The following is a 13658-nucleotide window of genomic DNA, read 5'->3' as shown; positions in this document are numbered from 1 at the left end:
ATTTTAAACAGCAGTTTGGCAGCGCAAGAAGTACGTCTACTCTTCAGTGGCTAAAATCAAAGTGCCTATTCATTGTACTAGTTGGGGGGGGCGCAAACTATCCCGCTACCAACATTTTGCTATAGCTTTAAATAGGCACGCTCCACGAAGCTGAAAGCATACTCCTATTTAAGGATGAGGGTCTGTATCAGAGTTAGAACAAATTCAAATTACTCAGCATGTGCATTATTTGAGCTCCCAACAGATTTCAGTGACATCTGTAGAGAAACCCCAAAAGTCTTAGTCTGTAGTTTCTCATGCAACAGATTATGTTTCTATTTGCCTTTGAACCTAGAAGTTACCATTCATTTCATTTGTAAATTTTACATGCTTTTCAAGTCTGCCGTTGACGGTGTATTACCAAAAGCACCCTTTAAAGTTCCAATAAGAAGGGACTAGAAACAGCAACAGCTGAGAAGTATTGTACTTTATTTAAAATACCGCTACAATGTGTCTCCCATGTTAAACTTTAAAAAATATATGGTTAAAACATGACAGGTAATGAAGAGGGAATGAACAAAAAAAAAGTCTGGATAAAACGTGTAAATTGCGAGACAGCCCCGTTAGTAGCATTTGATTGACACCTCAGCAATGTCAAAACATGAAGAAATTTAAGTTTGGTAGAATATAAAAAGATACAAAAACTTGGACAAGTAAGTTGACATGATATACAGTAAATACGACATAATGCCATTCCTAACCAATACAATAGAGAAGTGTAAAAATACTCCAACTGACTATCTAAGATGAGTCTTTTACTAGGAGATATTATTACAAGATAGTGAGAGTTTAAAAAAACTTTAATCAATGATTCAAGAGTTCCAATAGAAAGCAAGACAGTATATACAGAAAATGAGAACGACAGCGTTCAAACGTAAAAATAATACTCAACCTTACACTGAGCTCTGATTCTGCAAAACAAAAATATATTCACGGAAAGCACATTATATTATGGTGTGATTTCTCTCTTTTAACAAATCTATAAAACTATGCATGAGACCATATTTGTCTATTCTCTCATATTCAATACTTATGCACAACATGCACATTAGTCTTCAAATAGAGCTTTAACATTCAATCAATTCTCCAGAAAAGCAAGCACATTAAGGGTACTATATGTCAAGAACATTGTATGAGTGGAGGAACCCCCAAAAAATTAAATAGAAAAATATTTACATTATATAATAACGGAAAAGTAAACATATCCCCTTCACTCAGTTGTAAACGTGTCAGAGCCAAAGTTTACTGTAGAGTTGACAGAAGAGATGTCCATGGTAGAATTAGCAGAGGAATCTCCCCTCCTGGTGCGTAACCGTGCCTTTGTCGCGAAGTTCGGCGACACCGGTACGGTGGGAAGGCAAGGGGCGGGCTTGATTACCACAGGCTTGAAGTTGCGGACAGGGTTGGCTTTGTGGACAGCTTCCCGACGCATTCTGGCGATCTCGGCAGCCTCCTCGGCCTTCTCCTTCTCCTCTTGCTGAAAGGGGAGGAGATAACTAATGCTGTGCACTAATTGGAGATCTAATTGATCTTAATGCAAACGTTAAATTTTTCTTCCCTTGGACTACAAACTACCTAAGATTTTGATTCCAAAGAAATATTAAACTAGACAAATTTCTGATTAAATTTTAAACAGCTATGTCAAAATATCCTAAACAGCAACAAAACTCAAGGAATTCTTTAATATGATAGAAACCAACCATAGTATTTTTAAGATCAAAAGACAAGCGAATGACACAGTTTGCAACTAAGATATTAAATTGAAAGCACGCCTTAAATCTGGTGAACCAAATAATGTGTGCCAAAGGATAAAAAGTAGGTGCCAGTTTCCTGCACAAATTATATAGATAAATCCTCGTTACTCAAGACCAAGAACATCTACAATCAGAGAGATTCCCCATTTAACCCAGATATTTTTCTCATATATTGCAATAAATATGCAAACCTCCTTGCACAGAGGGCCGAATTTAAAATGAAACCACCTGTGGTATACTTACCTTCCTATACATAAGCAGCTCCGGCAAATTATTATCTACTACAAGTTAAAATACAACCCTAGTTGAAAAAGCAGGATGCTACAAGCCCAAGGACTACACCAGGGAAAAATAGACCAGTGAGGAAAGGGAATAAATAAACTACAAAAGAAGTAATTAACAATTAAAATATTCTAAGAACAATATTAAAATAGATCTTTCATATATAAACTATAAAAATAAAGACAAGAGATGTACATGCTGTAAGTCAGACCAAAAGACCCCCATACGAAACTCACCTCCCTCTTGGCAGCTAAAAGCTCGTCCTCTCGCTGCTTCTGGTGGAGCTCGAACTGGGCCCTTTCTTCGGCCCTCACCTCCGTGTTCAGGGTGAAACCGGAGATGTCCGTGGGCACCTTCTTCGACTTCTCGGGTATGAAAGGCTGCTTGTGAAGGATGGCATCCGACTGAGCATGGAAAGTTCTCCTTTCCTTGTCTAAAAGTGCTTCTTCTTCAAGCTGAAACCAGAATTTTTGTTTAATTTTTGACTCGTGCATAAATTTTGAAATATCGTACTGTATGATTAACCACTAATTTGTACGTCTCAAAGTTTTATTCTGAAAATTATTAACCAGTTGGAAGAAGTTGAGTTTCAGGATTTTTCAAGCTATAGATTTATAATTCTAATTGAGATCTGGCATTCTAAAAGCTATTTAATCCATCCATCTACCAAGGCACTTCCCCTAATTTTAGAGTAGCAGACATAAAAAAAAAGAACAAAAGGGGACTTTTCTTCTCTTAGCTGCTCCTAGCCTGACAAGGGATTCAGCCAAGTTTGGTTGGTACCAACATGGTCCCACAGCCAACTAATTCCCTTTAAAAAAAACAAAGGAAGCTTCATATGCAGACTCCGTTACTGCTGCTACCTCAGTGGTCACCAAGGTGATCATCGGAACTGTGTCACAGTCGCTCGCCATTCATTCATTAAAATAGTACACCATACAAGATAACAAAATAAGACTATCTGCAAAGCATGGACTTTCTTCAATCATTAGTGCCAAGAATAAAAATCCGAAACAATCAAATATACTATTAGGAAAAGATTTGAAAAATATTGTGCAGTAAAAATAACACATGACAATTCTCACCTTCCTCTGAATCTGATCTTGCTTCAGTTCCCCTCGTTCATCGCTCCGGAGATGGAAGGGTTTCAGCCTAGTTGGTGTTGGGGGCTTCTTTGGCGGTACCCCTTGGATGCCTTCCTCAAAGATGGGCATCGGCTGGGCGTGGAACTCGGCTAATTTCTTCTCCTCTTCGATAACCTGAAATTAAGTTTCATCAAAGTTTTAAGACTCAAATGTTTACCTTTACAAATCTAGATGTAATAAGAAATTCTCACATAACATTATTAGTTTTCACATTCCATCTTATAGTCAGCCACAATGTAAAAAATGCATGAAAATAACATATGCTCGATAAATAAAAACCATTATTTCCAACAAATACTACTACTACTTTGACATGTGTTTGCAAAACATTACCCTTGTTATAGGTATTACTAGTAATTTAATGATGATTACATAGAGATAATGACATAAGACACTGTAGAAGAAAAGGGAGACAGAGAACACCTTCAAAATATAACCACAAACTCATGCACAACATTCACGCCAGGTTACCAGTAATAAAACTATCATACCTTCATGATCTTCTCTTGCTTCAGCTGCATCTTGCTCTTGTCACGGGAATCAAAGCTGAAAGGTTTGATTTCAGTCCTCCTCTTCGACCACTTAGTGGGAACCCCTCCCCAGGGGAGACTACTAATGGAGGAAGTGGAGCATCCGAGCGTCTCGCACATTTCCTTCAGGTTAACGTTCAATGGTCTCTCTTCCTGCAATGTAAGGGGTAGATTTAATAGGAAGTCAAAGGCATCACAATACATGAGATAGATTTAATAGGAAGTCAAAGGCATCACAATACAAAGGATAGATTTAATAGGAAGTCAGGGGCATCACAATACAAGGGATAGATTTAATATGAAGTCAGGGGTATCACAATACATGGGATAGATTTAATAGGAAGTCAGGGGCATCACAATACATGGGATAGATTTAATAGGAAGTCAAAGGCATCACAAGACAAGGGATACATTTAATAGGATGTAAAGGGCATCACAATACATGGGATATAGATTTAATAGGAAGTCAATGACATCACAATGCAAGGGATAGATTTAATAGTAAGTCAAAGGCATCACAAGACAAGGGATATATTTAATTGGAATTCAGGGGCATCACAATATAAGGGATAGGTGTAATAGCAAGTCAGGAGCATCACAATACAAGGGATATTTTTAATAGGAAGTCAGGGGCATCACAAGACAAGGGATAGATTTAATAGGAAGTCAGGGCCATCACAAGACAAGGGATAGATTTAATAGGAAGTCAGGGCCATCACATGACAAGGGATAGATTTAATTGGAAGTCAGGGCCATCACATGACAAGGGATAGATTTAATTGGAAGTCAGGGCCATCACATGACAAGGGATAGATTTAATTGGAAGTCAGGGCCATCACATGACAAGGGATAGATTTAATAGGAAGTCAGGGCCATCACATGACAAGGGATAGATTTAATAGGAAGTCAGGGGCATCACAAGACAAGGGATATATTTAATTGGAATTCAGGGGCATCACAATATAAGGGATAGGTGTAATAGCAAGTCAGGAGCATCACAATACAAGGGATATTTTTAATAGGAAGTCAGGGGCATCACAAGACAAGGGATAGATTTAATAGGAAGTCAGGGCCATCACAAGACAAGGGATAGATTTAATAGGAAGTCAGGGCCATCACATGACAAGGGATAGATTTAATAGGAAGTCAGGGGCATCACAAGACAAGGGATATATTTAATTGGAATTCAGGGGCATCACAATATAAGGGATAGGTATAATAGCAAGTCAGGAGCATCACAATACAAGGGATAGATTTAATAGGAAGTCAGGGCCATCACAAGACAAGGGATAGATTTAATAGGAAGTCAGGGCCATCACATGACAAGGGATAGATTTAATTGGAAGTCAGGGCCATCACATGACAAGGGATAGATTTAATTGGAAGTCAGGGCCATCACATGACAAGGGATAGATTTAATTGGAAGTCAGGGCCATCACATGACAAGGGATAGATTTAATAGGAAGTCAGGGCCATCACATGACAAGGGATAGATTTAATAGGAAGTCAGGGCCATCACATGACAAGGGATAGATTTAATAGGAAGTCAGGGCCATCACATGACAAGGGATAGATTTAATAGGAAGTCAGGGCCATCACATGACAAGGGATAGATTTAATAGGAAGTCAGGGCCATCACATGACAAGGGATAGATTTAATAGGAAGTCAGGGGCATCACAAGACAAGGGATATATTTAATTGGAATTCAGGGGCATCACAATATAAGGGATAGTTGTAATAGCAAGTCAGGAGCATCACAATACAAGGGATAGATTTAATAGGAAGTCAGGGCCATCACATGACAAGGGATAGATTTAATAGGAAGTCAGGGCCATCACATGACAAGGGATAGATTTAATAGGAAGTCAGGGCCATCACATGACAAGGGATAGATTTAATAGGAAGTCAGGGGCATCACAAGACAAGGGATATATTTAATTGGAATTCAGGGGCATCACAATATAAGGGATAGTTGTAATAGCAAGTCAGGAGCATCACAATACAAGGGATAGATTTAATAGGAAGTCAGGGCCATCACATGACAAGGGATAGATTTAATAGGAAGTCAGGGCCATCACATGACAAGGGATAGATTTAATAGGAAGTCAGGGCCATCACATGACAAGGGATAGATTTAATAGGAAGTCAGGGCCATCACATGACAAGGGATAGATTTAATAGGAAGTCAGGGCCATCACATGACAAGGGATAGATTTAATAGGAAGTCAGGGCCATCACATGACAAGGGATAGATTTAATAGGAAGTCAGGGCCATCACATGACAAGGGATAGATTTAATAGGAAGTCAGGGCCATCACAAGACAAGGGATAGATTTAATAGGAAGTCAGGGCCATCACATGACAAGGGATAGATTTAATTGGAAGTCAGGGCCATCACATGACAAGGGATAGATTTAATTGGAAGTCAGGGCCATCACATGACAAGGGATAGATTTAATTGGAAGTCAGGGCCATCACATGACAAGGGATAGATTTAATAGGAAGTCAGGGCCATCACATGACAAGGGATAGATTTAATAGGAAGTCAGGGCCATCACATGACAAGGGATAGATTTAATAGGAAGTCAGGGCCATCACATGACAAGGGATAGATTTAATAGGAAGTCAGGGGCATCACAATACAAGGGATAGATTTAATAGGAAGTCAGGGGCATCACAAGACAAGGGATAGATTTAATAGGAAGTCAGGGCCATCACATGACAAGGGATAGATTTATTTGGAAGTCAAAGGCATCACAATACATGAGATATATTTAATTGGAAGTCAAAGGTATCACAAGACAAGGGATAAAATTATTAGGAAGTCAACATACCAATACAAGGAATAGAATTAATAGGAAGTCAATGACATTACAATACTGTAAAAGGGATAGATTTCATAGGAAGCCAAAGGCATAACAATACAAGGAATAGAATTAATAGAAAGTCAAAGGCATCACAATACAAGGGATAGGTCAAGGTCATCACAATACAAGGGATAGATTTAATAAGAAGTCATAAGGCATCACAATATGATACTAATAAGAATGAAATGTTGACAAACACTCAGACCAGCCAAAAGATCTAGAATTACATCCTTCCTCAATTTTGTCAGAAAAAACTTTCTACACTTACAGACACTACTGTATTGCCCCAATAATCATAAAGATCACAACTTTAGTGTTGAAAAGAAATTTCTACACTTGTCAACTGAGAAGAGTACTGCATCTCTGGTAATGTAAAAAAAAAAAAAAAAAAAAATTATAATGTAATAATAAAGAACAAACAGGTTTTCAAGTCCCTATTTCCTTTCTTCAATCTTTTTGTTCAACATCTTCTCAACATTTAATCATAAACTGTATTTCTGCTTCTCTGCAAATAACATTCAGTATAACTCGACTTACTTTCTTTGTCTTGGTGATTTTGAAAGGCTCCGGAATTGTCGACTTCTTCTTGTCGTCTTTGATCTCGGCTGGAGGCTCAAAGACTTTCTTGTTGACTGGACGGGCCTTGAACATATGCCTGAAATACCATGAGTTCTTTAGTGCCCTTATGCCGAGAGAAGAACCTATAAACTCAGCCATAAAAGTAAACTATCTACTTATGATATCCTTAAGCCAAGAGGCAAGCTTACTAATATGCCATTGTATTTGTATTTTTACATAATCCAACTCCGGTCAAAGCAAAACAACCACTAAAAGTAAATAAATTGTGAGATTTTAACCCCAGGCAATGCATCTTAAGCACAATATTCCATTTGCCATTCAAATATAATCTGTAACTTGGCCATATCCTGTGTTGCCAGACATGAAAGTCCTTTCTGAAACAATCAACTCTTGCATCAATCATAAAGAGTTCATGACATTAAATTAGTTCAGGACTCTTTAGTCACACTGAATATCTTGACATCCATGGAGATGAATATTACTTTACAATGGGATTTTAACATTAAGACTTACTTTTGAGCTTCTTCTAACTCCTTCATTTCCTCCTCTTCCCTCGTCAAGTGCTGCACAGGTCGCGACCGAGTCTTCGAGGCAAAGTTAGGTGTGACTGGAATGGTTACCCTGTTCTTCTTTTGCGAGCAATGGGGCTCTTCTGAAAAAGGGCCCGTTGTTATGAAAACGCTCCCAAAAAATCTTAACCAGAAAGCTATGTATTTTCTTTTACTACTTAAAAGTTAATTCCTCAACAATTTGTGTCAGGTAGTTTATTCTTGGCAAGTTATCCACGTTATATATACAGTAATATCTTCGAGGCTTACCTAGTTCCCCACTTCTCTTGCTACTACGGAACCTTTGGGGAGTTCTGGTGTGGAAGGCCAGGTTCATCTCAGCAACAGAAACAAACTTGTTGGCCTCCCCTTCAGCTCCTTTGCGAGTCTCAGTGAGGTTGAACGGTTGTGGAATCGTTGGTCCTTTGTGAGAGGGCTCTCTGAGCTGATGAGGAAAGGAAGGGAATTAATATAGCAAAATTGCAATATAGTATTAGTGTCTTAACCGGCTACATTTATAGGCACAGATATACAACTGACCTGAAGAGTTTTCGATTACAAATGATGTAGAAATTTAAGCAAGCCACGTTTAAGGAAGCTCAAAAGGCAAAGTGCATCGCATCATATCAATTCTACTAATAAAGATGAAATTGGGACAAACACTGAGACCAGCAAACAGATTTCCTAGAGCTCCATCCTTCATAAATTTTGTCACATTAAAAACATTCTATACACTTCAGACACAATTGCCTAAATAAACATAAGGTTTAAAACTTTAGTACAGTACTGTATTGGAAAAGGTCAAACACACTTGTCAGCTGAGATGATGAATCTCTGGTAATGAAATAAAAATTCTATAATATAAACACATGATACAATTATGTCAATTATGAGAACAAGAAATGCTGTAAACTCACGTCCGTATTAGAACCTGAACGAAGCGACAGAGGAAACGGCAGCGGTGTGTCATCATTCGCCGAGGTTGTGTGCTTCTTGATGCGTTCATCTGTAGCAAAGTGGAATTCTTGAGGCCTGGTTGGACCGTGGTGGACGGCTTTAAGCGGACCTTTCTTGGAGGCCTCAGCCGGTTCAGTTTTCTTCTGTCTCATACGCGACCCGGTGGCGAAGTTGAACGCTTGGGGAACTGTCGGATGCAGACGAGACGATGGGGCTTCGTGCAAGCTTGTGTTTTTACTCGAAGGGCCGTTCTTGATGGTTGCTATGTTTCCAAGAGTTTGCATGTCTTCATTGCTTAGTCCTGTCTTGCCAGACAACTTGGGCAGAGATTGCCTGTCAAGAGAATAAACAAAGTTAATAAATCAACAAACTAGGTTAATTTTTACCATACAGTAGTGACATGTGGTTAACTTTTGCCAATCAGATATCCATTACAATAAGAGCGGGTATAAATGATACTTAAGCTGAAAAGTTCTAAAACTCAAGAACAGAGCTGTCTTGAATCTGCTAATTTAATGAAGGATATACAAAACTATGACTGGTAATAAAAGAACTCTATTCTTATTATCATAATTATTTGCCAAGAGAAAAATACCTAAGGAAATAAAATAAATAAACTAGATAGATTTAATGAATAATGAATGCACAAGCCAAATCCTTTTCAAACCAAATGCTGTAAACCTACTTAGGAACCTTGTGTAGGTACAACAATCAAGTTAGAAAAAAGGCTGGTGGAACTTTCCTTCCAATTTCAATATCATTTTCTATTTACTGTACTGTCCCCTTAGATTCCCCAAGAACCTGGCCATCTGATAACCTTAATGAATCTTGTGTGGCAAAATAAACACCATAAAATTGAAACATTTTTAACTAGTAAAATAATTTCCAGGTAATTCAAAGCACAAGTTGAACTGCTTCATTATATTTTTTCAAATTCTAAATTCTGTACACTATTCACAAGTAAAATTTGTCATGTGTAAATAAAGTAGCCAAGTTAAAACTCATCAAAATGTCTTGTAAGTTGAAGGACTGAAAAACTTAACAGGAAAAGAAACATTTAGTTGTACCGCATACAGTACAACAGTGGAATTTATTTCAATAAATCTACCTCTTTGCAAAGGAATACAATTGCAGATTCATACACTTACTGTTTTGATTTGGCTTTAACCACCTTGTTCAAACTGGCTCCATTTGCTCCCAAAGACGCAGAGGATGAACCAGTGGAGCGGCGAGCAGCGTTGCTCCGACGCACGGCCTGAGGGGAAAATACTGGTCATGATCGAACATTCTGCGTAAACATTGTCAAGTTTTTTTTTTAAAGCAGGGCTTTGACACTGGTATGCAAAACTTTCGACTAAGACTCGTCATTTAAGATGCCATGAACTCTTAAGATTCTCCAATTACAGTACTTAAGACGATACTCCCAAGACCTTTCATGACAGTTAAAGCAAATCAAACAAAATAGTGTATTTAGTCATATACAGTATGTACTTTTACAGATTCCAATGAGTTTTTAAATACAAACTCTAAGAAGTTTGAAAAATTCATTTCAACTACAACTTGATATCAGACTCTTCTAAAGCTATTAAAACAACCTCCCTCAACCCCCTTTCCCTCAGACCAGAAAGTATTGCTCACATGTAAGAGAAAATTGACAAAGACCAATTCAAGTAACAGGCAAATGGAAAGCAATAAAATGTAATATTTAAAGCTAGAAAAAATACTTTGCAAACATCTGGTATAAACCTATCAACTCCAAAACACTTCACAGACTAAGTCCTACTTTAAGTCTCAAAATGTATCGACAAATTCACACAGTTACAAAGGTTCATGAAATACAGGAAATCTCTGAAGGTTTGACAACACACAGAAACCAGTCCGGACATACCTTGCTGATCTCTGCCAACCTCGGCGAAGAACGCGTACCGACGGAGGGCGACTTCTTCTTGCTTTTTCTCCTTTTCTCCGAAGTCTTTGGAGTGACATACTGATGTGCATTTTCTGTAATCAATTATATTTGATAAATATATTTGATAAGTCATTAATTTTTATTATAAAATGCACCTGGTTCAGTGATACTTTCATTTCAAGATAACTGATAATTTAATGTCCACACATTTTCATTTAAACAGAACTTTCTAGAGAACAGATCTGATCACTTATTAAAAAATAAAAAATGGACCTTTAGATAATATCTAAATATTTCAATCCAATTTTGAACTAATCGATAAACTCACCCTTATCTTCTTGATCAACTTCTAGACCCGGAGCATCCTTGACAATATCTGCAATGGGTGTCTTCTTTGGCGTCACTAGCGATTTAACGGGCTTCTTCACCGCCCCAGCTGGTTTTAGAGGCGTGCCAATGTTTACCTTGGATGATGATCTGAGAGCTTTGTCGTTGGCTAGCATGGGGGTCTGCAGGTGCGGTAGTACTGAACCGTCGGGTACATCTGAAAAGGTATTTGAGAATAAAGGTAAAGGAAAATTAAGCAGCTGAACTTTACTTCACTTCTCAAACAGAGATAATAGACTACTAAGGAACCACATTGCTAAAATAGAAATGGAGGGACCTAACTAATTCCTGTTATTAATTTCTTCACCAGGAAGTTCAAGTGTGTTTCCCCAGACTTATAGGAGAACTTTCTTAGACATCACATAAATAGAACATTCGTAAACTCACCAAAGTACGAATCGTCAGGTTCTTTCAGCACTTGCTCGCCTAAGTCGCAGTATAACTGCGGGGCGTTGAATTCGAAGGGGTCACTCCCAATTCCATCCATGGTCTCTCCTGGACTATCCTCCTGCAAATATTCAACAAAATGAACTGGGTTCTTACAGTAATGGTCTCACACTATACAATACAGCACATATTGAACATCTGAAGTAATAGCTACATCAACTGTTGGTGAAAGAGTACATTTTAATGCTTAGTTTAACCTATTAATTGTCGAGAGAGAAATCTGGCACTGTACTTCATCCATCATCCATTCCCTGTCTGGCCTAATTTCCTTCCATATTCAAGTGCTAGATGTGAATGACATCTTGGTGAGGGATAGATGGAGATGGTTTGGGCATGTTCTTCGCACTCCCCAAGAGATTGGTTCACCAAACATTTAACTGGGCTCCACAAGGCACTAGAAGAGCTGGAAGACCCAGGCCTACAAGGCTGATCAGTATGCAGAGGGAAGTAGATGATAATGAATGGAGAGGCATTGATTTAAAAGCTCAAGATAGAGACGATTGGCGAAATCTAACCGAGGTCCTTTGCGTCAACAGGCGTAGGAGATGATGTATTAAGGACTAACCCATACCAGCCCCACAATAAAGGTACTGATAATAATATGAAGAAAATTACGGGTAGTAGGTTGGCCAGGGCACCAGCCACCCCTTGAGATACTACTGCTAGAGGCTTATGGGGTCCTTTGACTGGCCAGACAGTACTACATTGGATCCCTCTCACTGGTTACGGTTCACTTTCCCTTAGCTTACACATACACCGAATAGTCTGGCCTATTCTTTACAGATTCTCCTGTCCTCATACACCTAACAACACAGATTACCAAACAATTATTCTACACCCAAGGGGCAAACTACTGCACTGTAATTGTTCAGTAGCCACTTTCCACTTGGTAAGGGTAGAAGAGACTTTAGCTATGGTAAGCAGCTCTTCTAGGAGAAGGACACTCCAAAACCAAACCATTGTTCTCTAGTCTTGGGTACTGCCTCTGTACCGGGTTAGAGTTTTCTCGCTTGAGGGTACACTCGGGCACACTATTCTATCAAATTTCTCTATATTTATTTTGTTAATGTTTTTGAGGGGTGAATGTAGTTTATCGGGACAGGGCGATATATTTCTTATTACTAGCCCAATCGTTTTTCCTTATGGGGAAGATGTGCTTTACTATGATCCAATATACCATAATATGAAGTTATTTTACATTTTCTAAGTTCAGCTCAAGAAGGGGGTCCGGGGGCTTGCCCCGGCTAGGGGTTGTGACCTGGGAACTACTAGGTTCGGTTAGGTTGGGTTTGTATGATAGCGACAGTGGTTGGGGGGTCGCAGGGGGGCATTAGCCCCCCCCCCCCCCCCCCCCCGTTAGGTCATTAGGAAGGTAAGGACACGGCTTGTAGGTCAGGTGGGGGGGGGGGAGTTTGGGTTAGTTGGTCCATTTTTCTCAGCGTGTCCCCATAAACTACAAAGGCTCCATGTTTTTATTCTTATAGGAAATATTTATTTTAATGTTGCTACTGTTCTTAAAATATTTCATTTTTCCTTGTTTCCTTACCTCACTATTTCAATTTATGTCAAATAGTTTGTAGGATATATTTGTTAAGACTGCTGGTCTAAATTAAATTAGTTTCTTGACTCTATATATAAAAACATAGCATTTGCCGACTTTCAATTTATTTTTCCATCGCCTTCATATATGTCCAGAAGCATTTTGTGAATTGTGGCATACAGTACTGCGGTCTTTAGGCCCATAACAGCATCAATTTAGCTCAGAATTCAATATCACTCTCAGAATATTAAAGTTTACCACTTGCTAAGCTACAACCTAGTTGGAAAGTTGGATTCTATGATCCCAAGGGCTCCAACAGGGAACATAGACCAGGTAGGAAAGGAAATACAGAAACTGATGTACCCTATGTGTACCCTAAAGCAAGGATTTTGGGGGCTATGACTGCTCTGGGTAATCTGGGTGTGTGTGTATGTAAAGGAAGGGATGGTGTATGAATACCGTACTATATGTATAATATACATATATATAATTATATATATATATATATATATATATATATATACACCCAGTAATATACATATATATCAAATCTTTGGAAATACTAGTGCATAAATAAAACAAATGTTACACCCTTTCAAAGTAGATAGAAATTTCACGTGTATCCTTTAACCTTGAATCGACACTACGTATCAATTCTCCCGTTAGAGGCGGT

At 38.5% G+C, this 13658-nt stretch overlaps 1 protein-coding gene across 2 annotated transcripts in view; it reads right to left on the bottom strand.

Annotated features, from left to right (window-relative positions):
- Nucleotides 1-451: 451 nt before the first annotated feature.
- mei-38 (meiotic 38) overlaps nucleotides 452-13658 on the bottom strand; it is a 14317-nt gene continuing 1110 nt past the window's right edge. Inside the window, exons 2-13 of one of the 2 annotated variants that reach the window (XM_068393778.1) lie at nucleotides 11386-11506; nucleotides 10940-11155; nucleotides 10591-10703; nucleotides 9851-9957; nucleotides 8663-9035; nucleotides 8016-8190; nucleotides 7711-7849; nucleotides 7156-7273; nucleotides 3712-3903; nucleotides 3161-3334; nucleotides 2312-2530; nucleotides 452-1516 (exon numbers count right to left, since the gene is read on the bottom strand). In XM_068393778.1, coding sequence (XP_068249879.1) covers nucleotides 1250-1516; nucleotides 2312-2530; nucleotides 3161-3334; nucleotides 3712-3903; nucleotides 7156-7273; nucleotides 7711-7849; nucleotides 8016-8190; nucleotides 8663-9035; nucleotides 9851-9957; nucleotides 10591-10703; nucleotides 10940-11155; nucleotides 11386-11485 — 2193 coding nt within the window. In that variant the 5' untranslated portion in view covers nucleotides 11486-11506 and the 3' untranslated portion in view covers nucleotides 452-1249. The remainder of the gene's footprint in view (nucleotides 1517-2311; nucleotides 2531-3160; nucleotides 3335-3711; nucleotides 3904-7155; nucleotides 7274-7710; nucleotides 7850-8015; nucleotides 8191-8662; nucleotides 9036-9850; nucleotides 9958-10590; nucleotides 10704-10939; nucleotides 11156-11385; nucleotides 11507-13658) is intronic. The other variant, XM_068393779.1, reaches the window with a different exon arrangement.

The sequence above is a fragment of the Palaemon carinicauda genome, chromosome 19 (genome assembly GCF_036898095.1).
Source record: "Palaemon carinicauda isolate YSFRI2023 chromosome 19, ASM3689809v2, whole genome shotgun sequence".
Taxonomy (NCBI): domain Eukaryota; kingdom Metazoa; phylum Arthropoda; class Malacostraca; order Decapoda; family Palaemonidae; genus Palaemon; species Palaemon carinicauda.
Note: the sequence above shows the minus strand (reverse complement) of the source record. Positions and strands in the feature narration are given on the sequence as shown.